This window comes from Sus scrofa, chromosome 2, assembly GCF_054392235.1.
Source record: "Sus scrofa isolate SSC_HxYL_T2T_F1_AM1 chromosome 2, Sscrofa_HxYL_maternal_Yorkshire_Landrace_v2.0, whole genome shotgun sequence".
NCBI lineage: Eukaryota > Metazoa > Chordata > Mammalia > Artiodactyla > Suidae > Sus > Sus scrofa.
This window is the reverse complement of record NC_139384.1, coordinates 50229211-50252887: the sequence shown is the minus strand read 5'-3', so window position 1 is coordinate 50252887 and position 23677 is coordinate 50229211. Positions and strand designations below refer to the sequence as shown.

Sequence of the window (23677 nt, the reverse complement as noted above, 5' to 3'; positions counted from 1 at the left end):
CTATTTGGATGCCTTTTATTTCTTTTGTTTGTTTTATTGCTGTGGCTAGGACTTCCAATACTACGTTGAATAACAGTGGTGAGAGTGGGCATCCTTGTCTTGTTCCAGATTTTAGTGGGAAGGTTTTCAGCTTTTCTCCATTGAGTATTATATTTGCTGTGGGTTTGTCATAAATAGCTTTGGTTATGTTAAAGTATGTTCCTTCTCTAGCCACTTTGGTAAGAGTTTTTACCCTGAAGGGATGTTGGACTTTGTCAAATGCTTTTTCTGAATCTGTTGAGATGATCATGTGGTTTTTGACTTTTCTTTTGTTAATGTGGTGTATGACATTGATTGATTTACGTATGTTAAACCATCCTTGTGAACCTGGGATGAATTCCACCCTGGTTGTGGTGTACTATCTTTTCAATACGTTGTTGGATTCGGTTGGCTAAAATTTTGTTGAGAATTTTTGCTTCTAAATTCATCAAAGATATTGATTAATAGTTTTCTTTTTTGGTGGTATCTTTGTCTGGTTTTGGAATTAGGGTGATGATGGCGTCATAGAATATCTTTGGAAGTGTTCCTTCTTCTCTCTCTTTTTTAAATATATATTTTTTTCTTTTTAGGGCCACACCCATGGCATATGGAAGTTCCCAGTCTAGGGGTTGAATTGGAGCTCCAGGTGCTGGCCTATGCCACCACAGCAATGCCAGATCTGCTCCGTGTCTGCGACCTACACCACAGCTCACAGCAATGCTGGATCCTTAACCCACTGAGTGAAGCCAGGGATCGAACCTGTGTCCTCATGGATCCTAGTCAGATTCATTTCTGCTGAGCCACGACAGGAACTCCCATCTTTTAAAAATAAATTTTGTTGAGTATAGTTGATTTACAAAGTTTTATTAGTTTCAAGTGTACAGCAAAGTAAATCAGTTATACATATACATATATCCATCCCTTTTTAGATTCTTGTTCTGTCTTTTTTTTTAAATGGAAGTATAGTTGATTTACAGTGTAGTGTTAGGTTCAAGTATACAGCAAAGTGATTCAGTATACTAGGGGTATTGTCTCTTTCACTTTCTGATGTGATGTCTTTAGCCTGCTGTATTTTGGGTATAAAGTGTGAAGAAGCAGACCCTGAAGACACATCTCTCTGTGTGCAATCATGTAAACAACATAGAGAAAGGCCAGGACTTCCACTCTGTTAAAAGTCGTTATCTGAAGAGTTCCCATTGTGGCATAGCGGAAATGAATCCGACTAAGAACCATGAGGTTGCAGATTCGATCCCTGGCCTCACTCAGGGGATTAAGGATCCGCCATTGCCATGAGCTGTGGTATATAGGTCACAGATGCGGCTCGGATTCCAAGTTGCTGTGGCTGTGGTGCAGACCAGCAGCTGTAGCTCTGATTTGACCCCTAGCCTGGGAACCTTTATGTGCTGCAGGTGCAGCCCTAAAATAAATAAGTGAATAAATTAAAAAGTTGTTATCTGAGAGCAATGGTACGAGCAGGCACAAACCTGGATTTTGTGAAGCCTTAAGCTCATACAGTCATGCAAGCCACATCATGGCTCTGTTCCCAGAGCCTTGCAAGGGCCCATCCATGTGACCAGCCCTGTAGTTCCAGCTTCAGCTAACTGCATGGTCATTGTCTCTCTGGAAACTTTGGAGTCTGATTTTATCCCTCCAGGCCTCAGGTTCTGTGCTTGTAAATCTGGAGTGATATTCATACCTATTCCTTGAGTTTTTGGTGAGGATTGGTTAAAACAATATATGTGGAAGCCCTAGCACAGTGCCTGGTATGGGAGAGATGGTGAATGCATATGTGTTCCTTTTCTTACTGCAATGCTCTGTACATTTCCCTGCAAATCCACCCATCAGGAGTAGGATTCTTAACAAAAATGCAAACTGTTTCTTGCTGCTTGAAGTGAGAGTCGCTGCCTGTCTCTAGAACTATTGTCAGGGCTTTCAATACAGTGAAAAGTTTGTCATATTCCCCATCAAGAAGGCTCTGGCACTTAACTTTAGGAATCTGCTGATTTCAGCAAGAGCCTTAGAAATGAAAAAGATAGACCAGCCAAGCTAGGAGATATTTCAGTTTACAGGAGGCAGTGTGATGTGGGGAGGGGGGTAAGTAAAGTAAAATTATAAGCATCAAAGAGCCCCATGTTCAGGTGTTCCATTCATGGCTCAGTGGTTTACGAACCTGACTAGGGTCCATGAGGATGCTGGTTCAATCCCTGGCCTCTCTCAGTGGGTTGGGGATCTGACGTTGCCTTAAGCTGCAGTATAGGTCACAGATACGGCTCGGATCTCACGTTGCTGTGACTGTGGTATAGGCCGGCACCTATAGCTCCAATTTGACCCTTTGCCAGGGAATTTCCATATGCCACAGGTACGGCCCTAAAAAACAAACAAAAAACAACAACAACAACAACAAAAAAAGCACAATTAAAAAGAGCCCCATGTTCAGATTCCGTTCCATTGCATTTAGAATGTGTGATTTGGGGAGAATCACTTAACCTCTCTAGCCTCAGATTCCTTATGTGAAAAATGTAGCTAATAACCCTCACATTACCAGGTCAGCTTGAGAATTAAGGGTATTGGTGGGCCAGGAATGTCCCAAGAGTGCCCACCGCATTGTAGGCATTCAATAAATGGCTACCTGATCATCTTTTTCAAAATATTATTAAATAGCCACACACACTCTCTAAAGAATTAAATCTGATCTTTAGCTGCTTGACATTTAAATCTAGAAACCAGATTTTTAGAGCTTCTGAAACCTCCCTCACCCTCAATGTAAAGAAAGGATATTTTATCAGCTAAAGAAACCTGGCCAGTTTATGGTGTTTTTCAAAGGTGTGTTCGCCTGGCCAGAAGATGGATTCTGTTCATTCCCTTTATATCCTCGGTAATTTAATTCCCCTGTTAAGTTTATGGGCCTTTTTCTCCTTGATTGTCCTTGTGTGGGTGACAGATGCAGATCAACAAGGGGCAGGATACTGAGGGAGTCAAGTCACACGCAGCGGCCCCAATGGAAACCGAACAGAAGATTCGCAAACCAGGCATCGAAATTAATACACTCTAACTTGTAATAACATTTGTGCAATAATAATATTCCTTTGCAGTTTAATATTCTACTCAGCCCCTTTAAGAGATTGCCCTGGTGCTTAATGAATGACCGATGCTTATTAGGTTAAGTTGTATTTGAGCCGGCTTGGGCTGCTCTGGTTCAAGTGATTTAATGGGAATTATTTAATAGGTATTATTAGGATAATTAGAAAATGATCACAGTTAGGCAATAATATTGAGCTATAGAGCTTGTGAATAACCAAATTTAGAGACAGGCCTGAAAACATGCGTCGTCTGCGACAGTTATGCAAGTCTCCTCTGATAATGATGTGTGCGCCAGCCTGAAAGGGTCTTTTGTTCCTAGGAGTTATTCATTAGGCGGGCATTGAATTGGAGGAACATGCGGGGGTGCAGGACAGAGGGCAATGATGGCTGATGAGCAAAATGAGGCTTTGATGAGCTCCTAATTGTCGTGACAACAATTCCTGCTTTCTCTTTTTCCAACAGTCAGAAATAAGCTCTCCCACCCCCAGGAAGGCTTTTCCCCCATTTTGTCAAGGCAAGGGAAACAAAGAAAAACAAAAATCCACCCCAGATGATAAGTCATGTTCTGTAGTGTGGGGCGTGTGTGTGTGTGTGTGTGTGTGTGTGTGTTATGGACGGATGTCCTTGACAAAGGGAATGAATTCTCTTGATGGTCCTGGCTGCCCAGAGTAAAGGACCACAAAATGCAGTAGCCTGATTGCTCTGAGCGTTACCCTCTGTGGGATGGTCAAGTCAAGCTTTGCAGCCACATAGACTCTTCTTGGTCAAGCGCAATTACCTATTGGTTTGTTGGTTGTCAACGTGGCGGTCAGGGTTATGTGTCAGGGTTACAGAATTCCCCAGTTTACCAAGAGACCACCATTCAAATTTAGATGAGGTAGATAACAGAATCTGCTTTCCTTCAACACCTGGAGACAGGTAAAATCGGATGAACACTGAGATCAACTTTGAGGGAGAAAGGATGAGTCCCCAGACAGGGGGTAGGGGCGGGGTGGGAATTATTCCTCCCTTATACCTTTACCAACTTTGGAGAAGGTTTACCAGTTGTTTGCCTGCAATGAGCTTCTTGCTTTTTTTTATTTTTTTTATTTTTTTTAACAAGAGCAAGTAGCTTTTCCTTCACACAGATAAGGAGTTTACAAAGAAATAGCAGGATGTTTGAGGCTGCCAGCAGGTGGCAGCAGGAACACACATTATGACAAGAGAAATTGCAATGAACCCTAGCCAGGAAGAGGGAAGTAGTCACTTGTGATGGAACATGATGGAGGATAATATGAGAAAAAAAAAATATACATATATATATATTCTTTTTCATATATATTTTATATAATATGGGTCACTTTGCTGTACAGTAGAAATTGACAGAACACTGTAAATCAATGATAATGGAAAAAACGAAAACCACAAAAAAAGAGGGATGTAGTTGGACTTACACTCTGTGGTTTTTGTCTTGCCTGCTGCTAAGAACAGAAGAAATAATAATTTCCTAGATAATGCTAGGTGTCCTGAAAAGAACACAGATATTAGAATCAGTCACTCCTGAATTTGAATCCTGATGCCGTTCCTAGACAATGGCCAGGGTAATAAGACTCTGAAGTTGGTAGCTAAGCAATCAAGGAATTTGGATGGGTTTGCCACATGCTAACATATACATGCGAGTATACGTTGCCCTGTATCTAAGTGCCATGGTGTGACCTGATAGGCCCAGATGGCAACTGTGCACAGTTGGATTGTGCCATAGCAGAGGAACTCAAGGCTGAGAGCTCAGCATCTTATAGGAAGCAGGCAACAAGCCAGCCCCCTTTCTCAGGAAGCAAGTAGTCCACTTGGCCGGTTGCAGGAGTGGCTCAGGGTCACAGGGTGGCTAGGCCTTGCTATTTGGCACACTCAGCAAAGACACACAGGGACGCTCAAGGTTTAGGGCAGGCTGCTTTGCTCAACAAATGTCAATAATCCATTTATTATGCGTTCACTTCTGTTTCTAGCCTCAGTAGCCACCTGGTAGGGGAGTGGCCTAACAGAGATGGGCCCAGTGAGGACAAGACTAAGATTTTCTTTCTGAAGACTTGGGTGCTCTCCATTGCATAGATTCTAAAGTCATTTGAGACGTCAAAATTATGTGCTCTGGCAATCACTTTATACACAGAAATTTCCCATGAGAGCAGCAAGAAATACATTCTATATCACAAGTTAATACATATAAATATATAATTGAATACAAAGTTTTAAGGAATAATATTGAATTTTGCTACATATAAAAGACTGGTACTTTTCTTTTGTCTCATTTTTAGTGCTTGTTATTATCCATAAAGTTAATTTTTCAACCTTCAGTTTAAAAAAACCACTGTCATAATGACCTTACCTGAAAAAGTATTTTAAACCAAATGGCCACCTCAGCAAAGGATACAAAATGCGATTCCTAAGAAATGTGGAGTGGCAGGATAGTGGCCTAGATGCTAGAAAAGCCCATTCACTAAAACAAGAGACTTGAAAACATTTCTAGGCTTGTAAGTAAGTGAGAAAAATATCTCAGGACCAAGAAAGAGAAGGGAAAGAAGAAAGGTATGCTGAAATCTACATGTTCCAGGAAGGAAGCAAACACAAAAACAGAAGTCAAGGGCTGCCTTGAATCTAACAAAGAGTAAGGGAGCTAACCTTGCGATCCCTGCATTAAAACAGGTGTCTAGCATTCCAAAACCAATTTTAGATCCTTTATGAAAGAAGCTATGCCTAGGTTTAGGCTCTCAGGATTCAGATTAAGTTCAGTAAACTAGGAGCGTATAGTAATAACAATAAAATCACCCAAAACACAGGGAAGTGAGTCACTATGAATGAGAGCAAAATCAACAAATTTAAATAGCCAAGAACTTCAACTATATTAATTATAAAATGGAGCATATACTATGTCTCTGTGTGAAACACTGAAAGAAGTAGATTACATGCAAACATGAGCAGGCAGGGGAGTTCCCTTTGTAGCCCAGGAGGTTAAGGACCCAACATCATCTCTGTGAGGATGCATGTTTATTCCCTGGCCTCACTCAGTGGGTTAAGGATCCAGCATAGGTTGCAGATGTTGTTTAGGTCTGCTGTTGCAGTGGAATAGACCACAGCTGCAGCTCTTATTTGACCTCTGGCCTAGGAACTTCCATATGCCACAGGTGTGGCCATAAAAAGAAAAAAAAAATGAGCAAGCAGAAAAACAAAAGTGAACAGGCGGCATCACCTTAACCTTAACCAATCATAACCATAATCAAACTAATATCATGAGCTTCCTGCTGTGATGGACAAGAAAGATACATCTTCACTTATGCAGCATCTGAGCCAGAAATACTTACCTTGAATTTAACCATAAAAATACAATTTGACAAATTCTAATTGAGAGACAATCTGCAAAATAATTGATAAAAGTCAATGACATTTAAAAAAAAGAAAGAGAGAGGAATCTAGTTAACTGTTCTAGATGAAAAGAGACTAGAGAAACAACTACATATAAGGCTTATTACTTTAGGTTTAAATTTTTTCAAATGAAAAGAGTGCTGTGACCAGGGATTTTGTTTTTTAAATAACCAATTAAATTGAGAGTTTACAGCTAAAAAATATGTTCACTGATACTAAAAACTCAATGAATACACTAAACAGTTGCTTAGGCACAGCAGAAGAGAGAATTAGTGAATTGGACAATGCACCTTACCAAATCAACCAGAATGCAACACATGAGTAGAAGGAGATAGAAAATAGGAAAGATTAGCTTGTAGACATAGAGGATAGAATGATAAGGTCTGGTATATGTTCAACTGAAGTCCCAGAAGGATAGCCTAGAGAAAATTAAGATTGGGTATTATTTGAAGAGATAATGGCCGAGGTACTGAGCAAAGGATTTAGAACAAAGTCTGGCACCAGATGCATGGTATATGAGTGTTAGCTTTATCCCCGCCCCCTCAAAGTGAATGAAAGGCATGAATCTACAGATATAAGGAGCCTAAGATACAGAAATCGGGATAAATTTAAAATAAATCCATGCTTACCTAGGCAAAATAAGGTGAAAATGTAGGACAGCAAAGACAGATAACCTTAAAGTGGATAAAGAGAAATAATTTTTTTTTTTAAATTTTTAAAAAGGAATTTTTTTTTTTTTTTAATACTAACAGCTCTCTTCTCAACAGCAATAATGGATGTTAGGTGACAATGGAATAATAATTTCAAAAGCCTGAAAAAAACCACTTCAACCTAAACAGTGTACCAAGGAAAACTATATTTCAAGACCAAGAGCACAATAAAGAATTATTCAGTTAAAAATAAAAAAAAGATTGACAAAAAAAAAAAAAAAAAAAATCCAGCAAATACATTTAAGGGGGAAAAAAGATAAACCTAGAGGGATAATCTTAAATATTCAAGAATAAATTGTGAATGCAAAAAACAATAAATATGTAAGTAAAGCCAATAAACATTGTCAGTATAAAAATAATATGAAGTTTTCTAAAGATAAAACTAAAATGCTGGACTAAAATGGACATAAGCTATCAGTGGAATGATTAGAAATGAAGTGTTCCAAGGTCCTTATGTTGTTTAAAAGGAGATTAAAATGTTAAGTTTAGACTTTGTTAGAGTTTTAAAAATACTTTTTTAAATTTTAAGCATAATTACAAAAAGAATAGAAAAAGAAATTTAAAAATACTTTTTAAAATTTTAAGCGTAACTACAAAAAGGGGGAAACAAGGAAGAAGAAATAAGAAAAAATAATCAACCAAACAAAATCCTAAACACAATTCTAAATAGAAATTAAAAAGCATTAAAAAAAATAAAAAGCGCAATGAAAGATGGTAGACACAAGTCTAAATATCTCAAATAATAGAAAAGTTAACAAACAAAACAATACCTACTTATATGCTATTTTGCAAACACAGATAAAACATAAATAAACAGAAATGTTTAAAGTAAAATGATGGCAAGTATATACTAACTAACTAAATTAGAGTAATGATATTAAAAGCAGATAGCTTTTAATACCAAAATCATGATTAGCAATAAACAGGGTGCTATGTAATTTTTAAATGATCAACTCACCAAGACAATGCAACAATTTTAAATGTTCAAAATATTGGCTCTAATAGCTTCAAAGTATGTAAAAGAAAATTAAAAAAAAAAAGATAAAAGTTTAGAGAGAAATTTCTGTTATCATGGCAATGGAGATATTAGTACATCTCTCAATTAATGAGAATCAAACATACAAAATATTACTATTAATTTGAACATTGAAGTAATAACTTTAATTTAATGGACATGTATAAACCCTGCACCTTCAAATTAGAGAATGCATTTTTTTAAGTTTGCATGATGATTTATAAAAATCGACTGTATTAATTCATTAAGTAAATCTCAGAAACTCTATATTAATACAGACCACATTCTATAGTACAATGTAATTAAGTTAGAAATCAATAACCAAAAGGAGTTCCCGTCTTGGCTCAGTGGTTAACGAATCCGACTAGGAACCATGAGGTCGCGGGTTCGGTCCCTGCCCTTGCTCAGTGTGCTAAGGATCCGGCATTGCCGTGAGCTGTGGTGTAGGTCGCAGACGCGGCTTGGACCCCTTGCTGTGGCTCTGGTGTAGGCCGGTGGCTACAGCTCCGATTAGATCCCTAGCCTGGGAACCTCCATATGCCAGAGGAGCAGCCCAAGAAATGGCAAAAAGACAAAAAAAGAAAAAAAAAAAAAAAAGAAATCAATAACCAAAAGCTATTCTCTTTTAGAAAGAAGAAAAGATATGAAAGGCATTTCATTTAGAAAGTTAAAATATACGTTTATCATGGATCAAAGAAAAAATCAACTATCTTTAATTAATTATTGGAAATTTAAAATATATTAAATATAGGAGTTCCTTTGTGGTTAAGGATCCGGCATTGTCACTGCAGTGGCTCAAGTTCAATCCCTGGCCTCGGATTTTCACATGCCGTGGTTGCAGACAAAAGAGAGAGAGAGAGAATATAAAATATACTAAATATGAAAAGGAAAACAAAACTCATGGGATGCAGTGAAAATGGTCCTTAGAGGTAATCCTTTAAATACTTTTAGTAGAAAAAAAAGACTCAAAATTAATGAACTAAATATCCAACTTCATTTAGAAAATGAAAACAAAATTAATCTAAAGAAAGAAGATAATAAATACACGAGCAAATATACATGAAATAGAGAATAAAGTTAAAATAGAGAGGCTCAAGCAAGCCAAGTGTTCATTGGAAAGACTAGTAAAAGACTAAAGGCAGAAGTTTTAAATTGATTTTTAAAAGTAAGAGAGAAGAAATAAATCAGGAGTGAAGAAGGCAGACATAACCATAGATACAGCAAAGAATCAAAAAGATAACAGACTGTAATGGACATTTAATCCAATTAATTTTAAAATTTGGCAATCTAAGGGTGACTTAATCATTATATTAACAAATTAAAGATAAAAACCATATGGTCTTTTCAACAGAAGAAGAAAATATCATGTGACAAAATTCAACACTCATTTGAGATAAAACTTTAGCAAGAAAAAGAAAGGATAGAACTTCTTTTGCTTACTTGAAGCTTAATTTTTTGTTATCTAAGTTTCAGGTGTACGGTGTTATAATCTGATGCCTGAATACACTTCAAAGTGATCTCCATACAGTTACCATCCATTACCATACAGTAGACTCCCTTCACCCACCTCAACCACTTGCTGTCTGATGACCACCAATCTGATCGTTGTATCCATGACCTTGTTTCTGTTTTATTTCTTTGTTTGTTTTGTTTTTTAGATTCCACATATGAGTGAAATCATGTAGTATTTATCTTTCTCAGTGTGACTTATTTCACTCAGCATAATACCTTCAAGTTCCATCCATGTTGTCACAAATGTCAGGATTTTGTTCTTTTTTTATGGCTAACATTCCATTCGGTATATATACCACACTTTTTTTTATCCATTTATCCATCAGTGGACATAGGTTGTTTCCATATCTTGTCCGTTGTAAATAATGCTACAATGGTTGTATAGAGTGCATATATCTTTTTAAATTGCTCTTTTACTCTTTGTATAAACACCCGAAAGTGAAAATTCTGGGTCTGAACTTTCTTAATTTGAAGGAAATCTTCCAAAACCCTATAGCAAACATCGTTGTTTAATTGTAAAATATTAGAAGCATTTCTTTTTCTTTTTCTTTTTTTCCTTTTTTTTGTTTTTGTTTTTTTGTGTTTTTTTTTGGCCATGCCTGCTGCATGCAGAAGTTCATGGGCCACAGATCGAACCTGAGCCACAGCAGTAGCAGACCCTAGCCAGTGCACTAAGACGGGATGAAATGGCACAAGGTTTGGAAGGGAGGAAGCAAATTTTTGTCATTTCCAGATAATGGAATTAACCACATGGAAAACCCAAAGGAATATACAGATTAAAAAATAATAATAATAAAAGCCTATATCACATAATTGGAAAAAAGATCAAAATAGAAAAATCAATTGCATTTTCTTATCTCAACATTAGTTTCTAGAAAATGAAATAACAAACAAGATATCACTTACATTAGCATAAAAACATAAGATGCCTGCAAATAAATCTAACAAAAAGTGTGCACACCTTTTATAGAGCCAATTTTAATATTTTACTAAAAGCCACCAAAACACCCAAAGGTAATCTCACATATATGAAACTTGATATAAGCCAGCCAGCAGTAGCACTGCAGTTCACAGGAAATAAGTGATTCTGGGACAATTGGTTTTTCATACAGGAAAAAAATGAAATTGAACTGTATCTTAAGCCATATACTCAGTGTCATAAAATTAAAGACTTTAATATGAAAATGAAACTTGAGAAGTTCCCATGGTGGCTCAGCAGATTGAGAACCCAATCCTGTCACTGTGAGGATGAGGGTTCAATCCCTGGCCTCATTCAGTGGGTTGAGGATCTGGCGTTGCTGCAAGCTGAGTCATAGGTCACAGATGGGGTTTGGATGGGTGTTGCTGTGGCTGTGGTGTAGGCCTGCAGGTGCAGCTCCAATTCAACTCCTAGCCCAGGAACTTCCATATGCTGCAGGTGCGGCTATAAAAAGAAAAAAAAAGGAACTTGAAAAGTTAAGAACCTTTTTGACCTCAAGGTGACAGTCTATAGATATCATAGAAGGAAAGAAAAAAATAATTCACAAATTTGGAAAACATATTTGCAACAAATATAACCAAGAAAGAATCAGTATTCCAGAATATATAAAGAACTCTCACAAATCAATAAGAAATAGGCAAACAACTTAATATAAAAATAGGTAAATAGCATAAATATCCATTTCACAGATGAATACTCATTAGTAATTAGGAAAATACAAATTCAGACAACAATGGGAAAGTATTTTAAATTATCAAACTCAGGAAGTTCCCACTGTAGTGCAGTAGAAACGAATCCAAATAATAATCCACGAGGATGCAGGTTCAGTCCCTGGCCTCATTCAGTGGATTAAGGATCCATTATTGTTGTGAGCTGTGGTGTAGGTCACAGACACAGCTCAGATCCTGCATTGCTGTGGCAGTGGCATAGGCTGGTAGACTAGTACCCCTAGTCTGGGAACTTCCATATGCCACAGATGTGGCCCTAAAAAAAGAAAAATAAATAAATAAATTATCAATCTCAGACATGACACCATGAAACTCCTAGAAGAAAACATAGGCAAAACATTCTAAACCCTATAAATGTTCTATTAGGTCAGTCTCCCAAGGCAGTAGAAATAAAAACAAAAATAAACAAATGGGATCTACTCAAACTTATAGCTTTTTCATAGCAAAGGAAACCATTTAAAAGGAAACGACAACCCACAAAATGGGAGAAAGTAGTTGCAAATGGTATAACTGACAAGGGCTTAATCTCCAAAAAAAAAAAAAAAAAATCTGAACAAGTCAACAACAAAAAAATATATAGCCCAATTGAAAAATGGGCAGAAGACCTAAATAGACATTTCTCCAAAGAAGACATAGGGATGGCCACTAGACACATGAAAAGATGCTCAATGTCACTAATTATTAGAGAAATGAAAATCAAAACTTCAGTGAAGTACCACCTCACGACCTTCAGACTGGGTCATCATTAATAACTCTACAGATAACAAATGCTAGAGAGGGTGTGGAGAAAAGGGAACCCTCCTTAACTGTTGGTAGGAATGTAAATTGGTACAACCACTGTGGAAAACATTATGGAGGTTCCTCAGAAAACTAAAAATAGAGCTACCATATGATCCAGCAATGCCATTCCTGGATATATATCCAGACAAAACTGTAATTCAAAAAGATGTATGTACCCCTATGTTCATAGCAGCACTATTCACAGTAGCCAAGACATGGAAACAACCTAAATCTCATGACAGATGAATGATTAAGAAGATGTGGTATATATATATATATATATATATATATATATATATATATATATACACACACACACACACACACACACACACACACACACACACACACACACACACACACGCACACAATGGAATACTATTCAGCCACAGAAAAGAGCAAAATAATGCCATTTGCAGCAACATGGATGCAACTAAAGATTATCATACTAAGTGAAGTGAGTCCGAAAGAGAAAGACAAATGACGTATGTTATCACTTATGTGTAGAATCTAAAATATGGGACAAACAGAGTTCCCATTGTGGCTCAGTGGCTTACGACCCCAACTAGCATGCATGAGAATGCGGGTTCCATCCCTGGCCTTGATCAGTGGGTTAAGGATCTGGCATTGCCATGAGCTGTGGTGTAGGTCACACAAGCAACTTGGATCCCGCCTAGCTGTGGCTGTGGTATAAGTCAGTAGCTGCAGCTCCAATTTGACCCCCTAGCCTGGAAACCTCCATATGTCATGAGTACAGACATTAAAAGCAATTAATTAATTCATTCATTATGGTGCAAATGAACCTATCTACAAAACAGAAATGGACTCAAAGACATAGAGAACAGTTGCCAAGGGGGAGGAGGGAGGGAGTGGGAAGGACTGGGAGTCTGGGGTCAATAGATGAAAAATATTACATTTAGAATGGAAAAACAATAAGGTCCTGCTCTATAGCACAGTGAACTATATCTGATTTCTTGGGATAGGCAATAATGGAAGATAATAGAAAAAGAATGGATATATCGGGTCACTTTGCTATACAGCAGAAATTGGCACAGCATTGTAAATCAACTGTACTTTAATTAAAAATAAACAAATTATCAAACTATTAAACCTGTTAATACTAAGTATCTGGCAAGGGTGAGGAACAATAGTTTATTCAATTTTTTTTTTTCTTTGTCTTCTTAGGGTCACACCCTCAGCATATGGAAGTTCCCAGGCTAGGGGTTAAATGGAGCTGTAGCCAGTGGCCTACACCACAGCCACAGCAACAGCAACAGCAGATCTGAGTGGCATCTTGACCTACACCACAGCTCATGGCAACGCTGGATCCTTAACCCACTGAGCGAGGTCAGGGATCAAACCTGTGTCCTCATGGATGCTAGTTGGATTCCTTCCGCTGAGCCACAATGGGAACTCTGATATTATTCAATGTTAGTAGGAGTGTAAACAGCCACAACTCTTTGGAAAACAGTTTCACTTTGTGCTGTAAAACTGAACATTTGCATACCTGCTACTCAAGTATTTCATTCCCTAGTAAATGTTCCAGAGAAACTCTTGCCCATATGGACCAGAAGACATATACGAGAATGTTCCCAGTCGCATCATCATAACAGAAAACCACTAAGAACAACCTAGCTACCCATTAACAGGAAAATGGATAAATTGTGGTATAGTTGACTATGGATATACAACTGATATATTATACATATAGCAGTGAAAATGAATGTACCACATAGAGACATTTTAAAAACATAGAATTTAAAACAAGCAAACTGCAGAAGATTACCTCTACTATATCATTTCAACAAAATTCAAAAGCAGGAAAAAAATCATCAAGAAAGGCAAAAGCAAAACAAAACAAAAAGCTGTTTAATAAAGGAAGGACTAGAATTTTTGCTTTTCAGCTGCAGCCTCTAGCTCCCAGAATGGAATCATAAACTGCCCTCCAGTATCTCAGCTTTGCCAAGACTGAATCAGGCCAGACCCCCAGTTGAGCTTTCCAGATTATCACCATCATGTGTAAAGAGCCTGTGGGAAGTGAATGTACCCAGAGCACTGGGTACAGAAGGCCTGGCTAGAGATGTACATGAAATAGGCTCGTGAATGAGCATAGGAGCTAAGAGCTGACCAGAGGCCGGATAACGAGAGGCAGGGGCTGGAACCCAGCCAGACTGAGGGAGATGCTCGCATGCTGCTACCGAGGGTTCTGGCTGTAATTACTCTAAGGCCCTTTCATGCTCCAGATCATCACTGAGGATGTTGAGGGCATTGACAAAATTGCCACAAAAACCAAATTAGGATTTTGCTTAGATTCTAAGGAGGCAGGAAATCACATCTAAGGAATTAAATAATTGTAAACCAGAGAGCGAAACAAGACTCACCTTGGAAAAGCCACACACCAAGACCCAATCAGAGAAGCTTTCAGCATCCCCTGACAAAAGGCAATGGTTAAAAAGCCATGACTTCAATGCACGGATTGTTCATTTATTGTTATCATCCATTGAGAAAAAAAAATTGGGGGCCATTATGTCAGTGTTGTGGGGCTAGATGATTTGAACTTGATTGTGGGGGGTTATTGAAGAATTTCAGTAGGGAGTGACAAAATTTGCTTTGCTTTTTTTGAGAGCTCACTTAGGGGAAAGTAGGTCAATTTACATGACGCCATCAATCAAATGTTGTTTTGTGTTGTGTTTCGATTAGTTCACCTAAGCAAGTGGAATCTTGTGTTTTGTCCAAGAGAGAACACATATGAGGACCAGGAGCAAAGGAAGAAGCAGTCTTTGGTGGCCACGAGCCGGGGTGGCTGTGAGGCTTAGGTAACCAGGCTCTTCTGTTCACAGCCAGAGGCTTCTCACCTTCTGGCCCCACTGTTCCAGCGGCGACTGGGTTTCCAGATGTAGGAGTCACATCCCTGCCCTGGAAGAGCTTTCAGTTTAGCAGCCCCACAGAATCAGCTGGAGATGTGGGTGAGCACACCGTCCGTGCAGCCACAGCACCTCTAGTCTTCCCAAGCAAGTGCCGATGAACCAGCCAGCCATAAAACCTTTCCATCTACGTGGACACACACACACACAAAAGCATAATTATTTAAGAGATGTATGAACCTCAAGTGAACTTACCTGATAAAGTTCAGCCATGTGTGATCAAGTCCAGGAGTGCACTCTAGCTGAGTTTTAAAGACATACAGTAAATACCCCACATGGTGCTGAAGAACTAGACACTGGAAGAAATAACAATAAGAAAATGGTCCGTGGCTCAGCGGCTAATGAACCTGACCAGCATCCATGAGGACACAGGTTTGATCCCTGGCCTCACTTAGTGGGTTAAGGATCCAGCGTTGCCATGAACGGTGGTATGGGTCGCAGACGAGGCTCAGGATCCCACATTGCTGTGGCTGTAGCATAGGCCGACAGCTACAGCTCTAATTCAACCCCTAGCCTGGGAACTTCCATATGCCTTGGGTAAGGCCCTAAAAAGAAAACAGAAACAAAAACCAAAAAAGGTCCAGTTTATTGAATGTTGACTACATACTGTACTAAGCATTTTGCATGCATCATCTCATTTAATCCCCACAACCAGTTTATGACCCAGGGACTCTGATCACCCCTGTTTTTCAAGGGAGGAGACTGAGGCAAAGAGAGGTGAGATTACTTGACCAAGGTCACACGTTTGCAAGTGGCAGAGCCAGGTCTGATTGATCTCCAAGCCCACTCCCTCTGCCACTTCACACTCCGGCCTCTATGGTGAGGGGCACTGCTTGAGATTTCATTAGGACTTACAAGGAAGCTATATGCTAGGAAGCATTGCTGGGCTTGAGAGCAAGGCAAGTCTGGCCTAGGCACGGAGTTGCTTGCATCCAATGCTTCGAAAAAGTAGATTCCTTAGAAATCTGCCCTTGGTTCCATGTTCAAAGGCCCTTGCAAGGTGATCTTGACTATTGAGGAAAGGAAGACTCTAAAAAATGCACTGTAGGCTATAAAACTGCAAACTATTTCCATTCAAAAAAAGTAAATTAAACCGACTAATTCCATTCCACCTGTGTTTGTTGAGTACAGTGTCAATAGAAATCAATGAGGCTGCACAGGGAACTCTCTAATGGAGCAGATTTTAGAAGGACACACAAGAAAGATTGAAAGAGGGACACAAAGTACTGGATAAAAGTCTGGCTCAGGCTGTAGCAAATAACATAGCAAAGAGGCTAAATCTGAGAAACAACAACAACAAAAATACTCTCAAGACAGCAAAAGAGTGCTGTTTCTTTTGGATTGAGAACAAGGTAAGGATAGACCCAGTGCTAAGGCAGATGGTATCATGTTACAGGATTGGGGAAAGGCAAGATTTTCTACTCTCAGCTCTTCTGTTTTCTTTGTCAAGGAAAATGGTCCTCAATCTAGAAATGTTAAGCAAATACAGAGATAAAGAAATTGAATCTGGATGGGTAAGAAAAACAGGAGAGCAGTGAATTCAGGTTTGTCAGTCTAGGTGAAAGATGATACATACACACAGAGAGTAGTGTCTTAGATGTGATGTTACTTCATCAGAAGTAGTTAGTTGATTGAACCAAATTAACCCCCAGTGTTGAAATAACTTACAGATAGAAACTCAGTCCTTGAAAACTCAGAAAGAATTCTAGAACCAAAAGATGAGTATGTTTTCTACCTGTCACGTGAAAAAGAAACATGATTTCTGGTCCTTGTCAAAATCCTGGAAAGGATTATTGAAGAAATTGTGAATATTGAGAAAGAAATTTAGAGATGCCTCAGGAACCACTGGGATTTACTTAGAAACTATAGAAAACAAATGTGATTTTCTTTCCTGGGTGGTGCTGTGAGGTTTGTAGGGCGGATGGACTCAGCAGGTTTTGTGAAGCTTGGTTTCAGGAAATTATTTTGTTATTAAAGTTTTTTTACGAGAACCTAATGGACAAGATATAAAGACGTGGACTGGACGATGCCAGCTGGGTGCCATGCATTTCAAGTTTATAGAAAAGTCTCACCTGAAGGCTGAGAAAGGTCCCTAATGGGCTAGAGGACTCTGTTCCCGGTCCAGTCCCATCTAATGTGTTTTTTGTTTTTTTTCCAATATCACGTAAAGGTACAGGATGCCCTTTTAACAATTCTCCCGAATTTAGGAGAAATGTATCAGATAGATAAAACACCCCAAAGACTTTCCCTTGATGGAATAAACTAGATGATATTTAACAGGACAGAGATAAAGGCTTAAATTAGGTTAGAAAATATCAGTTGCACAAATAAAACACGAAGACATCAGACTTCACCACCACCAGTATGGAAAGACCAGATTTGATTGCAAGTTAGCCTAAGCTAGGTGAAGGCACAGCTGCTAAAGAGATTTCTGCAATCCCAGGACCCAGGGTGAGGTGCGAGGGGTGGTGGTCTCTCCACTCTGGGCTGTTGATATTTTGTTTGATTCTGGACTCTCCTTAAGATATGTCCTGGAAGGGCCCCACCACGGTGCAGCGGGTTAAGTATCCAACTGTCGTGGCTCAGGTTACTGCAGGGGTGCCGGTTCAATTCCCAGCCCAGCATAGTGGGTTAAGGGATCTGGCAACACCAGCGCAGCTGTAGTATAAATTGCAGCTGTGGCTTGGATTCAGTCCCTGGCCTGGGATCTTCCATATGCTGTAGATACAGCCATAAATTAAAAAATAAAAAGATGTGTCCTGGAAAATTAAATGACAGGCAGAGGTGGGCAGCTCTTTTATGACAAAATGATAAATGACCTGGAGGCACTAACTCTGAAATGAGAACACTTCCGTGGCTCATGAGACCTGTCTTCAAATACCTGAATGTCTTTCATGTAAAATTATATTTCATGTAAAAGTTATGTATTCTCTACATGAAATTGTATTTCATGTAAAAGTTATGCATTCTCTACATGAAATTATATTTCATGTAAAAGTTATGCATCTTCTACCTCCAGAAGGCAAAACTGGCCTCAGTGGCTAGCAGCCAACCCATCTAAGATCAATAGAAAGAGGTTTCCAACACCTAAGAGCTCAGCACCCTGCAGTAGGTTTCTTGGTCATCAGGGAATTCCACTATCCATGGAGAGTTATAGTGGAGGCTGCAGTGGGAGAGAGGTAGAGGGAATTCCTCTATGCGTCTGGGGCTGGGAGAGATGACTTGTAAGCGTGCTTCCATCACAAATTTGACATGGTTTGAATAATGAACATGACCATGTACTGAGCTTATACAAGGTGCCAGGGCTGGCTTGTGTGCACAGCCCCACTGCATCTTTAGAACAGGGGAGGAGATGGAGGCTTGGGGAGGCTATTAAGAGCTTAGGCCGACATAGTGCTAGGTCAAAGAATGGACATTTAGGCTGACATAGTGCTAGGTCAAAGAACGGACATTTGATCCCAAGTCTGGGTTTAAAGTCTACTCTCTTAACTTCTATGCTATATGTGATCTGCCATCTATAAACTTCATTTTTCAATCAACAACTAGTGCCCCCGAATGCCTCGTTCTTCCCCTCCTCATGTCTCTGGAAAATTCTCACTCATCCACTTAGACGGAACCCACCTGGTATCTCCTCTGGGAGGCTGCCCCCACTTCCCCCACATGAGATGACCTCCTATGTTGCATGGCAGAGGGCACACATTGTATCCTGTTTGGCTGTGCAGTGTTGGTTTCCCCCTCTGGACCACAAGCTCCCAGTTTCCTGAACAGCTGGAACCAGCGCTTCTTCATCTCTGTCCTTCAGCACCACATTGTGTAGAAGATGTTGGTACATGTTTTTAAGTTTCTTTATCCATCAATCCTTTCAAGAAACCTAAGAGGAGTTCCCGTCGTGGCGCAGTGGTTAACGAATCCGACTAGGAACCATGAGGTTACGGGTTCGGTCCCTGCCCTTGCTCAGTGGGTTAACGATCCGGCATTGCCGTGAGCTGTGGTGTAGGTTGCAGACGCGGCTGGGATCCTGCGTTGCTGTGGCTCTGGCGTAGGCCGGTGGCTACGGCTCCGATTAGACCCCTAGCCTGGGAACCTCCATATGCCGCGGGAGCGGCCCAAGAAATAGCAACAACAACAAAAAGACAAAAGACAAAAAAAGACAAAAAAAAAAAAAAAAAAAAGAAACCTAAGAAAATATAACATGTTATTTATTTCTCTCCCCCCCTTTTTTTTTTTTTTGGTCTTTTTGCTATTTCTTGGGTCGCTCCCGCGGCATATGGAGGTTCCCAGGCTAGGGGTCTAATCGGAGCCGTAGCCACCGGCCTACGCCAGAGCCACAGCAACGCGGGATCCGAGCCGCGTCTGCAACCTACACCACAGCTCACGGCAATGCCGGATCGTTAACCCACTGAGCAAGGGCAGGGACCGAACCCGCAACCTCATGGTTCCTAGTCGGATTCGTTAACCACTGCGCCACGACGGGAACTCCTCTCTCCCCTTTTTAATCCTTCCTGCACGAAACTCCACATATCATTCTCCTACTGAACCACCATCAGTATCCCTTTGTATCTACAGCATAAAGCGTGAGAGCCTTAGCAGGACGATCAGGGACCTCTGTAATGAGATTGTCAAATACTCTGAGGTCTCATTGTCCACTGCTCCATGACCCCATAGCCTCCCTAATCTCTGTCTCCACCATCTTCTGTCCTCCTGCCCCTACCCATGTCTTTGCTCATAGTGTTTGCTCTTCTATCCTCTTCCATCCTCATTATTTTCTCTCAAAGTGTTGCCCATTCTTTAATATCCCAGTTCAAACATCACCTCCTTTGGGAAGCCCAGCTTCACACCCTGACCCAGGAAACCCTTCCCTCCTCTGTATTCCCAGAGTCCTTATTTGGTGTTTCATTGAGGTGAACATTTTCTAAGGTTCTATTGTACTGTAGCTTTTTGGTCCATCTGATTCAAAAGGTTATCTAACAATACTCTTTCAGCAGGCACGATGCCTTACCATCTCCAGAATTCTTGTGATATGTAGCATTGTCAACCACTGTATCCCCAATACCTAAGGCAGTACCTGGCACCTATTCCATAAGCAGGTGTTATTGAATGGATGGATGAATGGACGAATGAATTCACCAGAAGTCAAGTTCTGCGTTGTAGCATCAGTTTGCACATAACCTAAATACATAATTTGGTACATTGCATGTAAATTGTTCTGGATCCCAGTGTCTATCAATAAAAGGGTGGTCAAGGAGATAGGGAGAAAGGGAACTCAGCCTTAAGGAAGACTTAATTGCAATCCTTAAGGCAATGTGCTAGGGGCATTATTTACCTTACATGCCTATGAGAGGGAAAAAGTGGGGGAAGGGTATACAAGAGCTTAGGTTTAGGATAAGGCTCACTTGAACTCCAGCCCTCGCTCTGCCACTTACTAACTGTGTGAACTTGGGCACGTTATTTTAATCTCTTAAACATCTGTTTCTTCAGCCATCAAGTGGTGATAATAAGGGAATCTAGGTGAGTTTGTTGTGAAGATTCAATGAGGGGTTGAATATAAGGAGCTTAGCCCACCGACTGGCATGTGACTGCTGCATTATAAAGAGAAGCTCATTGTTATTATTGTATTACCTGGGTGTCTTCTTGTTCACTCTAACCCATGAAGAAGCAGAGGTTCTCAGCTTCTTCAGAACAACTTGCCCAAGGTCACACATATCTTCTGTTAGCCCTGTTTTTCTCTCTGCTTATGGGACCCTCTGGGATAAATCCTTCGAGAATGGCCATGATCTTTGCACTGAAGTCTGTGTTCTCATTTCAGGGTGAAATACTAGAAAGCTGTTGTTGCTTCTCAAATATGTGCAGATTTTAACATTTTATTATCTCAACATTTAGCATCAAACATTGAGTATCTAAAAGCAGTGGCAGGAGTTCCTGCTGCAGCTCAGTGTAACGAACCTGACTAGTATCCATGAGGACATGGGTTCGATCCCTGGCCTCATTCAGTGGATTAAAGATCTGGCATTGTCATGATCTGTGGTGTAGACTGCAGACGTGTCTCAGATCTTGTGTGGCTGTGACTGTGGTGTAGGCCAGCTGCTACAGCTCCGATTCAACCCCTCCCCTGAGAACTTCCATACGATGAGGGTGTGGCCCTAAAAAGACCAAAAAATAAAATAAAAATAAAAGCAGTGTCAATGTTCTCATGGTTATTCTTCTGTTGAATAAAGGAATAAAGGTCATAATCTAACTTATAAGAATGTATGCGTATAACTTTTTCCCTATGAGACGCAAGGCTAATAGCTTTTTTTTCATCATTTGGCTTTTCTCTGTGCAAAATATCAAAATGCCAATCACTGCTCCTCTATGACCAAATGGGGTATGAGCTCCTCTGCCCCCTGAAGTGAGCCACACCCCACCTGGGCACTCAGAAGTTGTTTGATGCAGAAGAAGAGATGGAGATAGTAACTAGCAGGGTTATGAGGGGTTTCTTTGGTGACAGATGTGAGGCACAAGTGCATAGCTTTATGGATGATATACAAATAGTCAAGAGAAGGATCTTTAGTGGCAGGACATTATCAAAGTTATATGACCCTTGGAGCTGAAGTATTCAGCCCTAAATGTCTGAGAGGACATGCCCCACAGAATGCACAGGTGGGTTTTATTTGTCATGCTCATGACCTTGAGGCATCAACAGGCCATCAGGGGGCTGCCACCTGCAGAGCCCTTTTTGCTACAAACATGGTCCCCTAAAGTCACTCCAAAGCAGTTTGATCATGGGAAGAGAAATGCCAATCTAACCCATTTGCTGTTGATTTCTTAAACAGATTCAGGCACACAGGATGAAGCACAGCTTTTGCAGGAATGGTTTAAGCTGGTTCTGGAGAAGAATAAATTAATGCGATATGAGTCAGAGCTACTGATCATGTAAGTAAGGCAACAGAGATAACAGTGAGTCCTAAAAGCAAAGGGGGCGGGAGTGGGGCAGCCCGCCCGGCTAAGGTGAAGTCCTGGGATTTTTTTCTCCTTGTGCATGCAGAATTTTGATTGAGATAAATTGATATTTGATGCTTGCATATCATGCTGGCATTAGTGCAGAGGATCCTCAGTCGTCTGCTGTCTGCTGTGCAGTCCTACAGCTAAAATGATTTCGGGCAACGGAGGCTATTTGGAAAAGGCATTTTTCAATTCATCCCTGTCCCCTAGCCCAAGGAGGACCCACCTGCAATCACACACCTGCAATGGGGATGCATCTCTGGCCTCTGAGTGTGAACCATGGGAAGGGCTGGCCGAGATCTGCCTGGCTATTCCTTGTGGCTTTAATGAGTTGCAGGCAAAGATCTGTCTGGCTGTCCCCTGAATGAGAGGTTGCAGTCTGGTTGGGAGATCAGGAAGTCTAGATGGGTCTCACCACATTTTGAAAAAGTGGAAGGTCATTCCACCTGTCACCGTTGTGGAAGGAAAGAGAGTAACATGAAATATCAACAAACTAAGCCCCAGAAATGGTACTGGGTGCTTTCACTTAGACTGTCTTATTTTGTTTTCACCCCAAATCTGAGAGGTAAGTTGGAGAGTCTTTAAAGGGATCTAGTAAATTCCATTCATCTTCTCTGCCTGGGCTCTGAACCGGGTGAGAAATAAGACAAATGAATCAATAGGTGGAACATTAAAACAAAGCATTTATTACTAATAATGACCAGCTTGGCAAAATATGAGAGAGCACAGGTGAGTTTGCTAATGGTGTTCATTTCCTGGGGCTGCAGTAACAAACCACCACAAACAGGGTAGCTTACAATAATAGAAATGTACTCAGGGGGCTCCCGTTGTGGCTCAGTGGTTAACAAACCTGAGTAGCATCTATGAGGATGTGGGTTCCATCCCTGGCCTTGCTCAGTGGGTTAAGGATCCTGCGTTGCCATGAGCTGTGGTGTAGGTCTCAGATGTGGCTCAGATCCTGTGTTGCTGTGGCTCTGGAGTAGGCTGGCGGCTGTAGCTCCAATTGGACCCCTAGCCTGGGAACCTCCTTCAGGGGTGCGGCCCTAAAAAGACAAAGAAAAAAAGAAAGAAAGAAAGAAGGAAGGAAGGAAGGAAGGAAGGAAGGAAGGAAGGAAGGAAGGAAAGAAATGGACTAAGAAGTCTGAAATCAAGGCATTTGTAGGGCTGTGCCCCCTTGGCAGGCTCTGGGGGAGAATCCCTCTTGCCTCTTCCAGCTTCCCAGCCACCCCTCAGCTTGTAGCTCCAGTCTCTGCCTCTGTCTTCATGTGGCCCTCACTGTGTTCCTGTGCCTTTTCTTCTCCCTCTTATAAGGACATGCATCCTTGGGTTTAGATCCCAATGGAATAATCCAGAATATTCTCATCTCAGGGTTCTTAATTACATCTCCAAAGATTTCTTTTCTTTTTCTTCTTCTTTTTTGACTGCACCTGCAGCATATGGAAGTCCTGGGCCAGGGATCAAAACGGCAACACAGCAGCGACTCAAGCTGCTGCAGTGACAACTCCGGATCCTAACCCACTGTGCCATAAGAGAACTCTAAGACTTCTTTTCAA

The 23677-nt window shown here is 40.5% G+C and overlaps 1 protein-coding gene across 19 annotated transcripts in view; it reads left to right on the top strand.

Moving 5' to 3' along the window:
- The window catches only part of MICAL2 (microtubule associated monooxygenase, calponin and LIM domain containing 2), a 256472-nt gene that overhangs the window by 223032 nt on the left and 9763 nt on the right, over positions 1–23677 (top strand). For all 19 annotated transcript variants that reach the window (XM_085011985.1, XM_085011976.1, XM_085011971.1 and 16 more), the window contains one exon: positions 21956–22055. In XM_085011985.1, the coding sequence (XP_084868111.1) occupies positions 21956–22055 (100 nt within the window). The remainder of the gene's footprint in view (positions 1–21955; positions 22056–23677) is intronic.